Here is a 20,338-nt window from a genome sequence, read left to right as displayed (position 1 = left end):
GAATCCCGGAACATGTTCCAGTCTGTGATAACAAAACAGTCCTGTAGTTTAGTATCTGCTTCATCTGACCACTGGTGCTTCCAGCTTTAATTTTTGTTTGTAAGCAGGAATCAGAAGGATAGAGTTGTGGTCGGATTTACCAAATGGAGGGCGAGGGAGAGCTTTGTTCACGTCTCTGTGTGTGGAGTACAGGTGATCTAGTATTGTTTTCCCTCTGGCTGCACATTTAACATGTTGATGGAAATTTGGTAGAACTGTTTAAGTTTCTCTGCATTAAAGTCTCCGGCCACTAGGAGCGCCGCCTCTGGGTGAGTGGTTTCCTGTTTGCTTATTTCCTTATACAGCCGACCTCGTGTGGTCTAAGTATAATGCAATTCTGCATAATTTTACATAACTGGAATCTTTAATATTGCACAAGTTGTCAAATTGACAGACTACTTTGACACTGACAAACTGAGAATGTGATAAAAATGACCTTGTCTTGAATCCATCAATATCCTAGGTGTGTGGAGACACTAGTGGCTACAATATGAGGAGGAAATTATAGTCCAGTTTCACTTGAAAGCATGTCTCTGTTATTTTACTTTGTAAAATGAAATATTTTGTTAGCCTACTGCAGGCAGATTAGAGTCTTCTCTTTTCATCAGAAACCATTTGCATTCCAACCTGTGTTTTCCTGCGATTATATTGGAAAAAGGTTTATTTTTTATTTTTCATGCTGTTCATTCACAGATTTGCCGCGTGTTCCCATCTGTAGGCTATGCCTTGTTGTTGGAATATACACAATCCACAACTAGGCCATTTTTTAAAAGAAGTTATTGATTCTCTGTGTCAAAATTATAGGCCTTTTCTTGGTGTAGTAGGCTACTCTGAATGATTTCATTTATTTCTGAACAGATAGCAGTAAAATTTCAATTCACCAGGGGTGCTGCAGCTCCAGAACCCTTTGTTCTGGAGAGATGAGAGTTGCAGGCTCATTTCTATCAGAGCAGAGCGAGGGATCATAGAAAGTGAATGTCATTTTAGTTCTGTGAGAGATGTAGGCGTTCTTCTCACACAGCCATGGCCACGCGTTTGTCTCAAGCATAGGTTGTAATGTTGCCCAAACCATAAGCCGGCCCAACCCGAATCAACTCTTCGAATATCTACTTTTTCACATTACATTGGGGCGGGGGATTTAACAAAGAGGCAACTTTTTACATTGCTAAAAGTGAAAATGATTTTTCAGGCCATGAGAGGTATAGGTTCCGGAAACAAAACAGTCCGAAACAGAGAGGTACCGGAGGATCCAGCTCAAATTAAGCACTGCATAAGAACACCGTCCCCTGCAAAACAAATAGCAAGTAGACATGGGAAACTGATATTAGTTTTTTATCTCTGTTCTCTTTACTCCTCATCTCTCCTTCCCCCACCCCAGGTTCGGAGCAGATCCCTCTGAGGGAGTTGTTTGAGCAGATTGTGCTGAAGGCCATGTTGATTTGTCCTGGAGGACTCTCCATCTCCCCGGCCCAACTGCCCTGGCTAGCCCGCCTGGGGGCCAGCGTCTCTGGGGGCAGGGTTCAGGTCCTAGTCACCCAAAACTCCCTGGGGGAGGGCATCTCCGAGTCCCTGCGCTCACTCTGCAATGGGCCGCCCCACCAACAGTGCCTGCCAACCTACGTGGTTATTGTTTTTGCCTCCAAGATGAGCGGCAATGAGTTTTGTGTGCTCGTTCTGGGTGAGTGTTCTCATACTGTCTTTACACTACAATACCTAGATGTGTTGTGTCTGTATAGTTATAGCAGTGTTCCTCAACTGGTGGTCCACGGTCCGAATTTGGCCAACGGGTGATTTGACCCCCGCCCCAAGATAACATTTTTTATATATTTGTTGGACATAAAAGACACCAGCAAATCAGCTCCAAGTGATTTTAATTTTGCAAATCTGTTTCCATAATAAAGAGATATATGTGATCGTATATAAATGTAACAAGGTTTGAAATAGTTATGTTTTAGTTAAATATTACATCTGTTAAAATTATTTGTAATTATGTTCCAGCCCCTTGAATATCCACTAGAAAGAATTGGCCCACAACTGAATCTAGTTTATGATCGCTGATTAATAGCGTACCAAAGGAAGTAATTATAGTAGGTGAACCTTGCCTGAGACCCTAAGTCTTGCGTCAGCTCCCAGAGCTGCCTAAACATTAGCTCTGTGGGCTGAAACAGTCTTACGGCGCAAAGGACACTCAGGCTCATTCTCACTTGTCTACATGTGTCTTACAGGGAAGTACCAGGCGAGAGCACTAGCTGAGGGAATGCTCACCACCAATGAGTTCCTGAAGGAGATCAGCTACGAGCTCATAACAGGAAAAGTCAGTGTCCTGGAGTCTAACTTCAAAACCACATCACTAGGTGAGCATAGTAAGTGCCATGGGACAGGACATCAATGGAAAAAACTCAAAGATAATTTCTACTCTATTTTCTCATTTTTTTTGTTGGAGGAAAAGTAATTACAGTGGGGCAAAAAATATTTAGTCAGCCACCAATTGTGCAAGTTCTCCCACTTTAAAAGACGAGAGAGGCCTGTAATTTTAATCATAGGTACACTTCAACTATGACAGACAAAATTAGAACAGAAATCAGAAAATCACATTGTAGGATTTTTTATGAATTTATTTGCAAATTATTCTGGAAAATAAGTATTTGGTCACCTACAAACAAGCAAGATTTCTGGTTCTCACAGACCTGTAACTTCTTCTTTAAGAGGCTCCTCTGTCCTCCACTCGTTACCTATATTAAATGGCACCTGTTTGAACTTGTTATCAGTATAAAAGACACCTGTCCACAACCTCAAACAGTCACACTCCAAACTCCACTATGGCCAAGACCAAAGAGCTGTCAAAGAACACCAGAAACAAAGTTGTAGACCTGCACCATGCTGGGAAGCTTGAATCTGCAATAGGTAAGCAGCTTAGTTTGAAGAAATCAACTGTGGGAGCCATTTTAAGGAAATGGAAGACATACAAGACCACTGATAATCTGCCTCGATCTGGGGCTCCACGCACGATCTCACCCCGTGGGGTCAAAATGATCACAAGAACGGTGAGCAAAAATCCCAGAACCACATGGGGGGGACCTAGTGAATGATCTGCAGAGAGCTGGGACCAGAGTAACAAAGCCTACCATCAGTAACACACTACGCCGCCAGGGACTCAAATCCTGCAGTGCCAGACGTGTCCCCCTGCTTAAGCCAGTACATGTCCAGGCCCATCTGAAGTTTGCTAGAGAGCATTTGGATGATCCAGAAGAAGATTGGGAGAATGTCATATGGTCAGATGAAACCAAAATATAACTTTTTGGTAAAAACTCAACTCGTCGTGTTTGGAGGACAAAGAATGCTGAGTTGCATCCAAAGAACACCATACCTACTGTGAAGCATGGGGGTGGAAACATCATGCTTTGGGGCAGTTTTTCTGCAAAGGGACCAGGACGACTGATCTGTGTAAAGGAAAGAATGAATGGGGCCATGTATCGTGAGATTTTGAGTGAAAACCTCCTTCCATCAGCAAGGGCATTGAAGATGAAACGTGGCTGGGTCTTTCAGCATGACAATGATCCCAAACACACCGCCCGGGCAACGAAGGAGTGGCTTCATAAGAAACATTTCAAGGTCCTGGAGTCCCCAAGCCAGTCTGCAGATCTCAACCCAATAGAAAATCTTTGGAGGGAGTTGAAAGTCTGTGTTGCCCAGCAACAGCCCCAAAACATCACTGCTCTCGAGGAGATCTGCATGGAGGAATGGGCCAAAATACAAGCAACAGTGTGTGAAAACCTTGTGAAGACTTACAGAAAACGTTTGACCTCTGTCATTGCCAACAAAGGGTATATAACAAAGTATTGAGATAAACTTTTGTTATTTACCAAATACTTGTTTTCCACCATCATTTGCAAATAAATTCATTAAAATCCTACAATGTGATTTTCTGGATTTTTTCTCATTGTGTCTGTCATAGTTTAAGTTTACCTATGAGGTAAATTACAGGCCTCTCATCTTTTTAAGTGGGAGAACTTGCACAATTGGTGGCTGACTAAATACTTTTTCGCCCCACTGTATGTAGGTAGTCCATTTAATGAATCAATCAATTAATCAAACAAACATGAACTGTGTTTCAAGGACAATGTTTATTTTAGTGTCAATATGAAAACAGAACAACACCACAATCTAGGTCCCATATGATTCTGTTTATGTATCTGTTCCCAATGATGCATATTCACCTTCCTTAATGCCCACTGGCCCATCCCTACTGCTTTGTTCAGCAATACCTTGAACTGGCAGTTTGGCAGTCACAGGATGGGAACGGGACACTGTGCCACAGACAGACACATCAATATTTGATGAGGTTTTGCTTATGTAGCCGCTGTGTGTGTGAGCGTCTTTGTCTCTGATGGGTAGTGGCCTGTTGTGTTGTTGTTTCCAGGGGACAACCTGGACAAGCAGCTGCTACACATCCAGCGGCAACGGAAGGGCCAGGTCATCCAGCCCTTCCAGGGCGATGTCACCGACCACATCCCGTCCCAGGAGGCAGCCACCATGGTACCTCCCTCCGAGTCAGGTGAGGCATGGCTACTGTCTGGTCCGTCTTTTCCTCCTCTTCCTGCTGGAGACTCACTATGACGCTTCTGGATCAGAATATGGATGGATAGCTATCAAAGTAATCTACTGTATATATTCAGCTCTAAGTTTCCAGTATGCTGACCTGCAGGTTCCTCCCCCCCCTCCTCCAACAGAGCTGCTGAGTGACATGTTTCAGATCCACTCTCCCCAGCTGAGTGTAGCCAGGAGCCTGCTCTCCCTGGTGTGTTCCATAGCAGACTCAGGCAGCCAGAGTCTGGACCTGGGCCGCTTCTGCAAGGTGGACTTCCTGGTTCTGGTTCCTCCGTCTCACGTCCTGGTGAACCAGACCGCTCATCGCATCCAACAATCAAGTATTCATGAGGGGCGAAGAGGGTCAAATTAGAATTTAAAGGCTGTACTGGCAATACAATGGATTGAAAGATCACATCTTTAGGTGGTTGTCGACAAAAGACTCATCTCAAGATTACAGTATATCTGCCTTTTATGACGTTTCTTAGTAATGATTGTTGGACTTTTACTAATCTCTTTCTGCCTGTCTCGAACAGGAGTGCTAGTGGACCTGGGTATAGAGGATGCTTCCTCAGCTCACCAGAGGTCAGACCAGTACGTGGTGCGTCTAGACGGAGACTTCCACGCCAAGATGGAGGCCTTTATGAGGAAAGTCAAACAGAATCCCTACACCCTGTTCGTGCTCATCCACGACAACTCCCACGTGGACCTGACCAGGTAACACATACACACACACACACATGCACACACTGATTTGAGTAAACTGGAAGTTGTGCTGCTGATCCTGTTGGTTCTGACAGATGTTGTAATGAAAGCTTTGCTATGGCTAGAGGGTCAGTCCTCGGCTACACAGTGTACTGAATAAGAACAGAACAGCCCAAGCCAAGTCAGAACAAGACAGAAAAAAGCAGAGGTGTATTTTTCGTCATAAATATAGAACAGGACAGAACAACTTACCTCAAGGTAACTTCATTTTTGTTTCCCCTCGCTGTGTAGTGCCCGGTCCGGCTCGGTGTGCCACGGGGAGCTTAGGGGTATAGCTGACAGGGTGGTAAACTGCCAGGAGGTCCTGGAGGCCTTGAACCTGCTGGTGCTGCAGGTCAGCTGCTTCCCCTTCGCCCTGCAGACAAGACAGTCCCGCATCAGCGTTCACAACGAGGTGCACTGGCCAGACAACACAGACAGCCTGGTGAGTGGTCCTGTGCAGTGGTTCATCTACGTCTTTTGGTGGTACCTATTTGGAATTACATTCACATTTGGGTCATTTAGCAGACACTTCTATCAAAAGCGACTTAGTCAGTGCATTCAACTAAGGTAGGAAAACAAACACATATCACAGTCAATGCAAGTAAAAACATCTGAATAGCCGCACAAATAATGGGGTCGAAAATTGTTCCACCACAAACACAACAAGATTGGAAAGCTGCCACAGTCACCCCCCGTCTTCAAATTGTATTAATTTATTTTTATTTCACCTTTATTTAACCAGGTAGGCCAGTTGAGAACAAGTTCTCATTTACAACTGCGACATGGCCAAGATAAAGCAAAGCAGTGTGACAAAAACAAAGGGGGAGACACTCTAGACCCAAACTGCTACAGATCTATATCCATCCTGCCCTACCTTTCTAAAGTCTTCGAAAGCCAAGTTAACAAACAGATCACCGACCATTTAGAATCCCACCGTACCTTCTCCACTATGCAGTCTGTTTTCCGAGCTGGTCACGGGTGCACCTCAGCCACGCTCAAGGTCCTAAACGATATCATAACCGCCATCGATAAAATAGAGTACAGTGCAGCCGTCTTCATCGACCTGGCCAAGGCTTTCGACTCTGGAAATCACCGCATTCTTATCGGACTCTCAGATAGAGTTCAGTGTGTCAAATCGGAGGTCCTGTTGTCCGGATTTCTGGTGGTCTCTATGGTGGTGCCACAGGGTTCAATTCTCGAGCCGACTCTTTTCTCTGTATACATCAACGATGTGGCTCTTGCTGTTGGTGATTCTCTGATCCACCTCTACGCAGAAAACACCATTCTGAATCATCTGGCCCTTCTTTTGACAGTGTGTTAACAAACCTCCAAACAAGCTTCAATGCCATACGACACTCCTTCCGTGGCCTCCAACTTCTCTTAAATGCTATCAAATCAAATTTATTTGTCACATACACATGGTTAGCAGATGCTAATGCGAGTGTAGCGAAATATCTCTACTTGCACATCTATCACTCCAGTGTTAATGCTAAATTGTAATTTTTTCACCTCTATGGCCTATTTATTGCCTTTCTATATTTGCACACACTGTATATAGATTTTTCTATTGTGTTATTGACTGTAAGTCTGTTTATCAGATGTGTAACTCTGTATTGTTTGTGTCGCACTGCTTTGCTTCATCTTGGCCAGGTCGCAGTTGAGAACTTGTTCTCAACTGGCCTACCTGGTTAAATAAATAAAATTAAAAACAAATGTAAATGTAACTGACAGACACAGAGAACAGTCAGTTTGCATAGACAGCAGCTGATGTTCTTGTGTTTGACCCATAGGGGGAGGTCTCTCCTAAGGAGCTGGTGTACTTTGGCCTGAGGGACAACAGCAGCTCTCTGCGGTGGGGGGTGGCCAGCCCCATCCTGCGCTGTGATGACGCCTTTGAGAAGATGGTCAACATGCTGCTGGAGAGGTCAGTCACTGTGCGTCAGGGGTCAGGTCCCCAAAAAGCTGCTAAGCCAGTTCACCTGGACACCAAATCTGCCTTAAAATGACTAACACCACCACCTCTACTTTCTCTTTTGCAGACATCCCCACCTGCACAGCATGGTGATCAGGAGCTACCTGTTGATCCAGCAGTACACGGAAGCCATGATGGCTCTGATCTCCTCTCCTTCCCTACGGAACAACATCACCCCCGAGACCCTGGCCATGGTGGAGGATCTGATCAGTGCTCCGGGCCGGGAGGGGACCAGGGGCCGGGGCCACATGCTGCTGATCCGGGTGCCCTCTCTGCAGCTGGCCATGCTGGCCCAGGAGCGCCTGGAGGACGTCAGGGACAAGCTGGGTCTCCAGTTCTGCTTTGCCATACTGCTGGGGAACCCTGCCGCCGAGCTCAGCCTTCCACGACACTTCGCTAACCGACTCAGGGTGAGATTTGGGGTCACACTTTATTTGGATAGTTTGGATAGTTCATCTGTAAGTGCTCTACATATGGTAATACCATCAACAAAATATCTGTTGATAAGCAACTACTTGTTAACGTCACAGTTAGGGTTAGGTTTAGAATCAAATCAAATCTTATAAGTCACATGCGCCGAATACAACAGGTGTAGTAGACCATACAGTGAAATGCTTACTTACGAGCCCCTAATCAACAATGCAGTTAAAAACAAAAGAAATACAGATAAGAATAAGAAATAAAAGTAACAAGTAATTAAAGATTAACAATAGCGAGACTATATACATGGGGGTACTGGTACAGAGTCAATGTGTGGGGGCACCGGGTTAGTTGAGGTAATATGTACATGTGGGTAGATTTGTTAAAGTGACTATGATGACTATGATGATAACAACAGAGAGTAGCAGCTGTGTAAAAGAGGGGGCGGCAATGCAATTAGTCTGGGAAGCCATTTGATTAGGTGTTCAGGAGTCTTATGGCTTGGGGGTAGAAGCTGTTTAGAAGCCTCTTGGACCTAGACTTGGTGCTCCGGTACCACTTGCCGAGAGGTCGCAGAGAGAACAGTCTATAACTAGGGTGACTGGAGTCTTTGACAATTTTTAGGGCCTTCCTCTGACACCATCTGGTATAGAGGTCCTGGATGGCATGAAGCTTGGGCCCAGTGATGTACTGGGCCGTTCACACTACCCTCTGTAGTGCCTTGCGGTCAGAGGCAGAGCAGTTGCCATACCAGGCAGTGATGCAACCGATAGTGCAGCTGTAGAACCTTTTGAGGATCTGAGGACCCATCCCAAAACTTTCTCCTGAGGGGGAATAGGTTTTGTCATGACCTCTTAACGACTGTTTTGGTGTGCTTGGACCATGTTAGTTTGTTGGTGATGTGGACACTGAGGAACTTGAAGCTCTCAACCTCTTCCACTGCAGCCCCGTCGATGAGAATGGGGGCGTGATCGGTCCTATTTTTCCTATAGTCCAAAAACATCTCGTTTGTATTGAACACGTTGAGGGAGAGATTGTTGTCCTGGGACCACACGGCCACTTCTCTGATCTCCTCCTTATAGGCTGTCTCGTTGTTGTCGGTAATCAGGCCTACCACTATTGTGTCATCAGCAAACTTAATGGTGTTGGAGTCGTTAATGGCCGTGCAGTCATGAGTGAACAGGGAGTACAGGAGAAGACCGAACATGCACCCCTGCGTAGCCCCTGTGTTGAGGATCAGCGTGGCGGATGTGTTGTTACCTACCCTTACCACCTGGGGACGGCCCGTCAGGAAGTCCAGGATCCAGTTGCAGAGGGAGGTGTTTAGTCTAAGGGTCCTTAGCTTATTGATGAGCTTTGAGGGCACTATGGTGAGCTGTATTCAATGAATAGCATTCTCACATAGGTGTTCCTTTTGTCCAGGTGAGAAAGGGCAGTGTGGAGTGCAATAGAGATTGCATCATCTGTGGATCTGTTGTGGCGGTATGCAAATTGGAGTGGGTCTGGGGTTTCTGGTATAATGGTGTTGATGTGAGCCATGACCAGCCTTTCAAAGCACTTCATGGCTACAGATGTGAGTGCTATGGGTTGGTAGTCATTTAGGCAGGTTACCTTAGTGTTCTTGGGCACAGGCACTATGGTGGTCTGCGTGAAACATGTTGGTATTACAGACTCGGACAGGGAGAGGCTGAAAATGTCAGTGAAGACACTTGCCAGTTGGTCAGCGCATGCTCGCAGTACACGTCCTGGTAATCCGTCTGGCCCTGCTGCCTTGTGAATGTTGACCTGTTAAAAGGTCTTACTCACATTGTTTGTGGAGAGCGTGATCACATTGTCTTTCGGACCAGCTGGTGCTCTCATGCATGTTTCAGTGCCATTTGCCTCGAAGTGAGCATAGAAGTTATTTAGCACGTCTGTTAGGCTCGTGTCACTGGGTAGTTCTCGGCTGTGCTACCCTTTGTAGTCTGTAATGGTTTGCAAGCCCTGCCACATCCAACGAGCATCAGATCAAATCAAATCAAATTTTATTTGTCACATACACATGGTTAGCAGATGTTAATGCGAGTGTAGCGAAATGCTTGTGCTTCTAGTTCCGACAATGCAGTAATAACCAACAAGTAATCTAACTAACAATTCCTAAACTACTGTCTTATACACAGTGTAAGGGGATACAGAATATGTACATAAGGATATATGAATGAGTGATGGTACAGAGCAGCATAGGCAAGATACAGTAGATGGTATCGAGTACAGTATATACATATGAGATGAGTATGTAAACAAAGTGGCATAGTTAAAGTGGCTAGTGATACATGTATTACATAAGGATGCAGTCGATGATATAGAGTACAGTATATACGTATGCATATGAGATGAATAATGTAGGGTAAGTAACATTATATAAGGTAGCATTGTTTAAAGTGGCTAGTGATATATTTACATCATTTGCCATCAATTCCCATTATTAAAGTGGCTGGAGTTGAGTCAGTGTCAGTGTGTTGGCAGCAGCCACTCAATGTTAGTGGTGGCTGTTTAACAGTCTGATGGCCTTGAGATAGAAGCTGTTTTTCAGTCTCTCGGTCCCAGCTTTGATGCACCTGTACTGACCTTGCCTTCTGGATGATAGCGGGGTGAACAGGCAGTGGCTCGGGTGGTTGATGTCCTTGATGATCTTTATGGCCTTCCTGTAACATCGGGTGGTGTAGGTGTCCTGGAGGGCAGGTAGTTTGCCCCCGGTGATGCGTTGTGCAGACCTCACTACCCTCTGGAGAGCCTTACGGTTGAGGGTGGAGCAGTTGCCGTACCAGGCGGTGATACAGCCCGCCAGGATGCTCTCGATTGTGCATCTGTAGAAGTTTGAGTGCTTTTGGTGACAAGCCGAATTTCTTCAGCCTCCTGAGGTTGAAGAGGCGCTGCTGCGCCTTCTTCATGATGCTGTCTGTGTGAGTGGACCAATTCAGTTTGTCTGTGATGTGTATGCCAAGGAACTTAAAACTTGCTACTCTCTCCACTACTGTTCCATCGATGTGGATACGGGGGTGTTCCCTCTGCTGTTTCCTGAAGTCCACAATCATCTCCTTAGTTTTGTTGACGTTGAGTGTGAGGTTATTTTCCTGACACCACACTCCGAGGGCCCTCACCTCCTCCCTGTAGGCCGTCTCGTCATTGTTGGTAATCAAGCCTACCACTGTTGTGTCGTCCGCAAACTTGATGATTGAGTTGGAGGCGTGCGTGGCCACGCAGTCGTGGGTGAACAGGGAGTACAGGAGAGGGCTCAGAACGCACCCTTGTGGGGCCCCAGTGTTGAGGATCAGCGGGGAGGAGTTGTTGTTACCTACCCTCACCACCTGGGGGCGGCCCGTCAGGAAGTCCAGTACCCAGTTGCACAGGGCGGGGTCGAGACCCAGGGTCTCGAGCTTGATGACGAGCTTGGAGGGTACTATGGTGTTGAATGCCGAGCTGTAGTCGATGAACAGCATTCTCACATAGGTATTCCTCTTGTCCAGATGGGTTAGGGCAGTGTGCAGTGTGGTTGAGATTGCATCGTCTGTGGACCTATTTGAGCGGTAAGCAAATTGGAGTGGGTCTAGGGTGTCAGGTAGGGTGGAGGTGATATGGTCCTTGACTAGTCTCTCAAAGCACTTCATGATGACGGAAGTGAGTGCTACGGGGCGGTAGTCGTTTAGCTCAGTTACCTTAGCTTTCTTGGGAACAGAAACAATGGTGGCCCTCTTGAAGCATGTGGGAACAGCAGACTGGTATAGGGATTGATTGAATATGTCCATAAACACACCAGCCAGCTGGTCTGCGCATGCTCTGAGGGCGCGGCTGGGGATGCCGTCTGGGCCTGCAGCCTTGCGAGGGTTAACACGTTTAAATGTTTTACTCACCTCGGCTGCAGTGAAGGAGAAACCGCATTTTTCCGTTGCAGGCAGTGTCAGTGGCACTGTATTGTCCTCAAAGCGGGCAAAAAAGTTATTTAGTCTGCCTGGGAGCAAGACATCCTGGTCCGTGACTGGGCTGGATTTCTTCCTGTAGTCCGTGATTGACTGTAGACCCTGCCACATGCCTCTTGTGTCTGAGCCGTTGAATTGGGATTCTACTTTGTCTCTGTACTGACGCTTAGCTTGTTTGATAGCCTTACGGAGGGAATAGCTGCATTGTTTGTATTCAGTCATGTTACCAGACACCTTGCCCTGGTTGAAAGCAGTGGTTCGCGCTTTCAGTTTCACGCGAATGCTGCCATCAATCCAAGGTTTCTGGTTAGGGAATGTTTTAATCGTTGCTATGGGAACGACATCTTCAACGCACGTTCTAATGAACTCGCACAGCGTATTCGTCAATGTTGTTATTTGACGCAATACGAAACATGACCCAGTCCACGTGATGGAAGCAGTCTTGGAGTGTGGAGTCAGCTTGGTCGGACCAGCGTTGTACAGACCTCAGCGTGGGAGCTTCTTTTTTTTAGCTTTTGTCTGTAGGCAGGTATCAGCAAAATGGAGTCGTGGTCAGCTTTTCCGAAAGGGGGGCGGGGCAGGGCCTTATATGCGTCGCGGAAGTTAGAGTAACAGTGATCCAAGGTTTTTCCGCCCCTGGTTGCGCAATCGATATGCTAATAAAATTTAGGGAGTCTTGTTTTCAGATTAGCCTTGTTAAAATCCCCAACAACGATGAATGCAGCCTCCGGATAAATGGTTTCCAGTTTGCAAAGAGTTAAATAAAGTTTGTTCAGAGCCATCGATGTGTCTGCTTGGGGGGATATATACGGCTGTGATTATAATCGAAGAGAATTCTCTTGGTAGATAATGCGGTCTACATTTGATTGTGAGGAATTCTAAATCAGGTGAACAGAAGGATTTGAGTTCCTGTATGTTTCTTTCATCGCACCATGCCTCGTTAGCCATAAGGCATACACCCTCACCCCTCTTCTTACCAGAAAGGTGTTTGTTTCTGTCGGCGCGATGCGTGGAGAAACCCGTTGGCTGCACCGCTTCGGATAGCGTCTCTCCAGTGAGCCATGTTTCCGTGAAGCACAGAACGTTACAGTCTCTGATGTCCCTCTGGAATGCTACCCTTGCTCGGATTTCATCAACCTTGTTGTCAAGAGACTGGACATTGGCAAGAAGAATGCTAGGAAGTGGGGCACGATGTGCCCGTCTCCGTAGTCTGACCAGAAGACCGCCACGTTTCCCTCTTTTTCGGAGTCGTTTTTTTTTCCATTCCGGTGTAGTATGATTTGATCTTAGTCCTGTATTGACGATTTGCCTGTTTTATGGTTCGTAGGAAGGCATAGCAGGATTTCTTATAAGCTTCTGGATTAGAGTCCCGCTCCTTGAAAGCGGCAGCTCTAGCCTTTAGCTCAGTGGCTTCTGTTTGGGGCTTCTGGTTGGTACGATCACTGTGGGGACGTCGTCATCGATACACTTATTGATGAATCCAATGACTGAAGTGGTATACTCCTCAATGCCATCGGAGGAATCCCGGAACATATTCCAGTCTGTGATAGCACAAAACTCCTGTAGCTTAGCATCTGCTTCATCTGACCACTATTTTATTGATCTAGTCACTGGTGCTTCCTGCTTTAATTTTTGGTTGTTAGCAGGAATCAGGAGGATAGAATTATGGTCAGATTTGCCAAATGGAGGGTGAGGGAGAGCTTTGTATGCGTCTCTGTGTGTGGAATAAAGGTGGTCCTGAGTTTTTTTTTTCTCCTTTGCTTGCACATTTAACATGCTTTAACAACGGATTTAAGTCTCCCTGCAATAAAGTCCCAGGCTACTAGGAGTGCCGGCTCTGGGTGAGCATTTTCTTGTTTGCTGGGAAGTTTGTGGATGGCTACCCGAAACCTTTGACCCAAGTTAAACAATTTAAAGGCAATGCTACCAAATATTAATTGAGTATGTAAACTTCTGACCCACTGGGAATGTGATGAAAGAAGTAAAAGCTGAATAAATCATCTCTCTACTATTATTCTGACATTTCACATTCTTAAATTAAAGTGGTAGTCCTAACTAACCTAAGACGGGGAATTTTACTAGGATTAAATGTCAGGAATTGTGAAAAACTGAGTTTAAATGTATTTGGCTAAGGTGTATGTAAACTTCCGACTTCAACTGTATGTCATCTATTTTATTCTCCAACGATTGCACGTTTGCTAACAGAATGGAAGGAAGTGGGCGTTTATTCGATCACCTACGAATTCTCAGAAGGCAGCCCGCGCTTTGGTCCCTTTTTCTCTGCCTCCTCTTCACGCAAATCATGGGGATCTGGGCCTGTTCCCGAGAAAGCAGTATATCGTTTGCATCAGGCTCGTCAGACTCGTTAAAGGAAAAACAGGATTCTGCCAGTCTGTGGTGAGTTATCGCAGTCCTGATGTCGAGAAGTTATTTTCGGTCATACGAGACGATAGCGGCAACATTATGTACAAAATAAGTAAAAAATAAGCTACAAAAAATGCAAATAAGGGTTAGTGTAAGAAATAGAGTTAGGGTAAGAGTTAACCATTATAGTGTAGCGGAACCCCTCAACAACATTCCGCTGAAAAGGCAGTTCGCGAAAATCAAAAATATTTTTTTTAAATGTAACTTTCACACATTAACAAGTCCAATATAGCAAATGAAAGATAAACATCTTGTTAATCTACCCATCATTTCTGATCTCAAAAATGCTTTACAGCTAAAGCACAACATCATCGAAAAAACACACAGCCATTTTTCCAGCCAAAGATAGTCACAAAAAAACAGAAATATAGATAAAATTCATCACTAACCTTTGATGATCTTCATAGGACATCATGTTACACAATACATGTATGTTTTGTTCGATAATGTGCATATTTATATCCAAAAATCTCAGTTTACATTGGCGCCTTACGTGCAGTAATGTTTTGATTCCAAAACATCCGGTGATTTTGCAGAAATACTCATAATAAACATTAATAAAAGATACAAAAGATACGACTTTTCCTTAATGCAACTGATGTGTCAGATTTTAATTTTTTTTTAACGAAAAAAGCATAATCTGAGAATGGCGCTCAGAACCCAAAACAGCCAGAGGAATATCTGCCATTTTGGAATCAACAAAGTTAGAAACAACACCATAAATATTCACTTACCTTTGATGATCTTCATCAGAAGGCACTCCCAGGAATCCCAGTTCGACAATAAATTACTGATTTGTTCCATAATTTATGTCCAAATATCCACTTTCTGTTAGCGTGTTCAGCCCAGTAATCCATCTTCATGATGCGCAGGCACTTCATCCAGACAAAAACTTGAAAAGTTCCGTTACAGTCCTTTAAAACATGTCAAACGATGTATGGAATCAATCTTTAGGATGTTTTTAACATAAAACATCTATAATGTTCCAACCGGAGAATTCCTTTGTCTTCAGATAAGCACTGGAACGAGAGGTAACTCTGTCGGGAGCGTTGCGTCATGAGACCAAGGCACTCTGCCAGACCACTGACTCAAAGAGGTCTCATGAGCCCCTCCTTTATAGTAGAATCCTCATTCAAGTTTCTAGTGGAAGCTGTAAGACATGCAACTTCATCATGCAACATATCTCAATGTGTATACGGTAGGCCAAGCTTTGGAAAACTACAAACCTCAGATGTCCCACTTCCGGGTTGGATTTTTCTCAAGTTTTTCCTGCCATATTGTCACGCCCTGGCCTTAGTATTTTGTGTTTTCTTTATTATTTTGGTCAGGCCAGGGTGTGACATGGGTGAATTATGTATTTGTTTTGTCTAGGTTTTTTTTGTATTGGGATTGTGGTTTAGTGAAGTAGTCTAGGTAAGTCTATGGTTGCCGAGAGTGGTTCTCAATCAGAGGCAGGTGTTTATCGTTGTCTCTGATTGTTCCTGTCTCTTTGTTTGTTGCACCAGATAGGGCTGTTTTGGATTTTCACAGTTTCATGTTTTTTTGTATATTGTTCATTTATCATCTTCATTAAAGATGTATAAAGATAACCACGCTGCATTTTGGTCCTCTCTTTCACCGGAAGAAAACCTTAACACATGAGTTCTGATATACTCACAGACATCATTCAAACTGTTTTAGAAACTTCAGAGTGTTTTCTGTCCCATACTAATAATAATATGCATATATTAGCATCTGGGACAGAGTATGAGGCAGTTCACTCTGGGCACGCTATTCATCCAAAAGTGAAAATGCTGCCCCCTATCCCAAAAAGGTTAAGGTAAGGGTTAGGTTAAGAGTTACGTTTAGGGTTAGGATAAGGGTAATGGTTGGGGCTAGAGTTAGGATTAGTAGACAGTTGAAATATTAGTGATAGTTTGTAGTCCAACTGTAGACGCTCTATCTAAATAAAGTGTTACCTAACTTGGTTTTAATTTGGTCCGGAAACATTTCTAATTGTGTGTTGTGTTGTTGCTGCAGGCCTGGCAGGGATGTGAAAATGAGGACTGGATCCCTCAAACCTATGAGGATCTGGAGGGTCTTCCCTGTGTCGTCATCCTCACTGGAAAAGACCCTCTGGGAGAGACCTTTCCAAGGTGATCAACTCAAACACATCACAGTAGTATTAGCAAGTAGTATTGCAATTTTGTGTAGCACTTGAGGTTGCTCATAAACCTCTATAGTAATGTTGTAATACTGCTAGTAATGCATAGTGTTTCCCAATTCGGATACCTAGTCCCAATGGTCATCACCATCCTGTAAAAAAGGTTTACCGTCTATTGGATTGACTTGGTAAAACTGCAGAATCCCCTACCTCACCTTTCCTATTTTTTCCCCTTAAAGGTCTCTGAAGTACTGTGATCTGCGTCTGATCGACTCAAGCTACCTGACACGTACGGCCCTGGAGCAGGAGGTAGGTCTAGCCTGCTGCTACGTGTCCCTGGGGATGGTGCAGGAGCCCCGCAAGGCAATGGCCCACAGGGACCAAGAGACAGACAAAACCAGGGGCCCCCAGGACCCAGACCTAGAGCTTCATGTGGACCTGGAGAAGTCCCAGAGCAATGTCAGCACTGCTACTAAAGCCTCCGGTAGGTCCCTGGACAACAGACTCAACATGTTTAGGAAATGGGGATGAGCCGCTTGTTTTCAGGTTTCAGGATACTGTGTAGTGAGGGTGTTACAGTTGGAAAGGGTTTATGAAACAGTTGAAAGACTATTCTATGAGTCTGGACTTTCTCTCTCCCCATCCTATTCCTCTCCCTTTCTCAGGCTCTCTGGCAGAGAACAGGGTCAGCTATTCTGATGTCCCTGACTCCTCCCAGAAGCCCTCCACCTCCTCCTGTCCCCCCAGAGGCAAGGCAGGCAGCATCATGATGGACTACAGGACAGTTCCGGGCATGGCCTCATCCTCCCCCTGCCGGGTCAAACAGGAGTGTGACTCCCTGGGTAATGCTGCCCCCTGCCCCTCCAACACCCCTCCCTCCTGCTCTTCCTCCTCCTCTACCCAATGCCCCAGCCAGTCCACGGGGTGTGGCGGGGGCAGCAAGTCACCTCTAGTCTCTCCACGGACTGTCATCCTGTCCCACGCAGCCTACAACCTCCTGGCTCCAGAATCAGGGAGCCAGCTGAGCTCCTTCTCCCTGCTGCCTCACGCTGATGTGGGCTGGAGCAGCCTGCTGAGGCCCCTCTTCAAACCTAACCTCCAGGAGGCAGAGCAGAGCATCTTCTACAGACAGTGGACCGTAGCCGGGCAGCACCATGCCGACCACGAGGCTCCCCCGGTGCCACACCCACGACGCCTGCTGCTCAGTGGACCCCCACAGGTTAGAGACCATACAGATATTAATCTATCACCTCATATCTATATCAATGACAGCACCTCTCCTGTGCATGCCATCTGGCATAGTCTAGAGCTGCATGCTGATATGGATTGTCCTATCATATCCCTCCCATTCGGATACAGAGATAAGTATCAGTCTTCTACCACCATGTGCAAGAGAATATCGACCTAGTTGTATGGAGTCCTAAGAGGCAATTGTGTTTAATTATGGTATTTGAATGGATGCCTAAGATTAAGTGTTGATGGCTGCATGCAATGTCAGCATGTCAGTTGTAACAACCGGATAGGTAAGTCCTTTTAATTACTCTGTTCTCTGTAATAGGTTGGGAAGACCGGTGCCTACCTGCAGTTTCTACGCATCCTGTTCCGCATGTTGATTAGACTGCTGGAAGTAGATGTGTACGATGAAGAGGAGCTGGAGGAAAGTAAGGAGAGCTGGATCTTATGTTTTATCTATCTCTGTCTTTATTGTTTTCTCTCTCTCTCTCATGCTCTGTGACTCGTTGAACTGAAGCTGATGTAAATGTTTATTGATGTGTCATTCTCCTCCTCTTCTAGCGACCACGGACATGTCTGAGGCCACACCCCCAGCCAGGACCCAGTGGCCAGACATCGAGGAGATCCGCAAACTACCCTTTGACCTCTTCCCCAGAGACCCTAAGTTCAGAAGGGCCAGTTCCGTTTACACTGACAAGATGCCAAAGGGCTTGAAAGGTCAGCAGAAATAAACTATTATTCACGGCCCATGTCATTGTAGAAGGAAGCTGCCCTGATTCAGGGTCAGATATGAGTGGAACCCATTAATAGGTTGAGTTAATATTTGGTGTTAACATCTGATCTTACATCATCTGATCTTAGTTTAAGGGCAACTTCTACCTCAAGTGTGATATGTATATTGATTTGTTGTCTGTGTGTGTATCTTAAACTGCTTTGTCTCATAGCATGTGGATGTAACTGTAATATTTGTCCATGCAGATCCCAAACTGGAAGGAGAGAGCCAAATGCCTGTAAAGAGGGAGACTGTGTCGATTCGGCTGAGTATGTTCGCGGCCCACAATGCATTTCACCATTGTGAGCAGTGTCACCATTATTGTGAAGGAAGCCCTGCCACACAGGTCAGTACATAGGGAGGGAACAGAGCCATCTATATATTTAGATCTAAAGATGGTTCTGGGAGGGAAAAAGTAGTTTGTCATTGTGAAGAGATTGTTTGTCTCATGGGAGAACTTGATTTATTGGCTTAACTAACAGAACACCTGTGTCAACTATTGCTGTGTTGTGTGTTCTCAACAGCCCCACCCTTCTTCCACTTTTCTAAACATATAGAAAAACACCACCCAGCTTGTAGAAGGACTGTTGTGCTGAGCATTAAAGCCATTTGTGCTGGATGGTGTGGCGAGTGGTGTGATGTGTGGTGTACTGAGTGGTGTACTGAGTGGTGTACTGTGTGGTGTACTGTGTGGTGTGATGTGTGGTGTACTGAGTGGTGTACTGAGTGGTGTACTGAGTGGTGTGATGTGTGTAATGAGTGGTGTACTGTGTGGTGTACTGAGTGGTGTACTGAGTGGTGTACTGAGTGGTGTACTGAGTGGTGTACTGAGTGGTGTACTGAGTGGTGTACTGAGTGGTGTACTGAGTGGTGTACTGAGTGGTGTACTGAGTGGTGTACTGTGTGGTGTGATGTGTGGTGTACTGGGTGGTGTGGTGTACTGAGTGGTGTACTGCGTGGTGTGTTGGGTGGTGGAGCTCTGAGTGTACAGGATATGTAACGATGTGTAACAATGTGTGTTGATGTGTTTTTGTTCAGCTGTCGGAGTGCACCTTCCACGCCTTCACATTCTGCTCGTCCATGCTGGGAGAGGAGGTGCAGCTCCACTTCATCATCCCCAAGGCCAAGGAGCAGCACTTTGTCTTCAGCCAGCAAGGCAGTCACCTGGAGAGCATGAGGCTGCCCCTCGTCTCTGCGCAGGTAAAGGGTGATATGGACAATCTTGAGTCTGCCCTCCAGTTCTAAGAATGTTCCCAAGATGAGTATGAATAGTGGCAAGGAATGTTCTCCCTTCAGCTTCTGTAATCAGTAGTGCATTTTTTATATATATTTTTTTATTTCACCTTTATTTAACCAGGTAGGCTAGTTGAGAACAAGTTCTCATTTACAACTGAGACCTAATCAAGATAAAGCAAAGCAGTTCGACACATACAACAACACAGAGTTACACATGGAATAAACAAATATATAGTCAATAATACAGTAGAAAAGGTCTATACAGTGTGTGCAAATTAGGTAAGATACGGGAGGTAAGGCAATAAATAGGGGTTCACCTAGGGGTCATGAAAAGGGTTGTACCAAAGTGTTTGATGTATTATAAAAAATGGATTATGCTTATGTTTTATTAATAGAAGGAGAGGGGTTAAAAGACCCCTCCCTACTTACATTTATAGGGTTGTAGACTACTGATTAACAATATTGCAGAAGTTTAGTATTGTTCTACATTTTTATTTTAGTTTTCTCTCTCTCATTTTCTGCCTCATTATAAAGAGGCCTCTCTTAGAAATGTGTGACTTAGACAGAACTCTGCAGGGGAGTGAAGGAGGTAAGACTAGGTGAACATTCCACAATAAATCTACTTTGGGGGAAGGGGACATTTACTGCTAAGTGTTTAGCTAACAATAAAGACCCTGTTTATACAGCTTTGTAGGCATGGTTTTGGTCCCGGGAGTAGAGGATGATGACGTAGGCAGTGACATCACTAGGGTGTGACTCAGGATTTAATAAAACTCTGGAGACCTTTTGTTGGATGCAGAACTTACTCA

The 20,338-nt window shown here is 45.2% G+C and overlaps 1 protein-coding gene across 1 annotated transcript in view; it reads left to right on the top strand.

Moving 5' to 3' along the window:
• LOC135512272 (GREB1-like protein) overlaps positions 1–20,338 on the top strand; it is a 55,143-nt gene that overhangs the window by 10,964 nt on the left and 23,841 nt on the right. Inside the window, exons 12-26 of the mRNA XM_064934122.1 lie at positions 1,418–1,717; positions 2,265–2,393; positions 4,460–4,594; positions 4,770–4,967; positions 5,163–5,343; positions 5,623–5,815; positions 7,164–7,297; positions 7,413–7,755; positions 16,165–16,280; positions 16,528–16,772; positions 16,954–17,507; positions 17,847–17,949; positions 18,083–18,238; positions 18,500–18,639; positions 19,332–19,493. Of these exons, the coding sequence (XP_064790194.1) occupies positions 1,418–1,717; positions 2,265–2,393; positions 4,460–4,594; positions 4,770–4,967; positions 5,163–5,343; positions 5,623–5,815; positions 7,164–7,297; positions 7,413–7,755; positions 16,165–16,280; positions 16,528–16,772; positions 16,954–17,507; positions 17,847–17,949; positions 18,083–18,238; positions 18,500–18,639; positions 19,332–19,493 (3,089 nt within the window). The remainder of the gene's footprint in view (positions 1–1,417; positions 1,718–2,264; positions 2,394–4,459; positions 4,595–4,769; positions 4,968–5,162; positions 5,344–5,622; positions 5,816–7,163; positions 7,298–7,412; positions 7,756–16,164; positions 16,281–16,527; positions 16,773–16,953; positions 17,508–17,846; positions 17,950–18,082; positions 18,239–18,499; positions 18,640–19,331; positions 19,494–20,338) is intronic.

Source organism: Oncorhynchus masou, chromosome 3, assembly GCF_036934945.1.
Source record: "Oncorhynchus masou masou isolate Uvic2021 chromosome 3, UVic_Omas_1.1, whole genome shotgun sequence".
Classification (NCBI taxonomy): Eukaryota; Metazoa; Chordata; class Actinopteri; order Salmoniformes; family Salmonidae; genus Oncorhynchus; species Oncorhynchus masou.
Note: the sequence above shows the minus strand (reverse complement) of the source record. Positions and strands in the feature narration are given on the sequence as shown.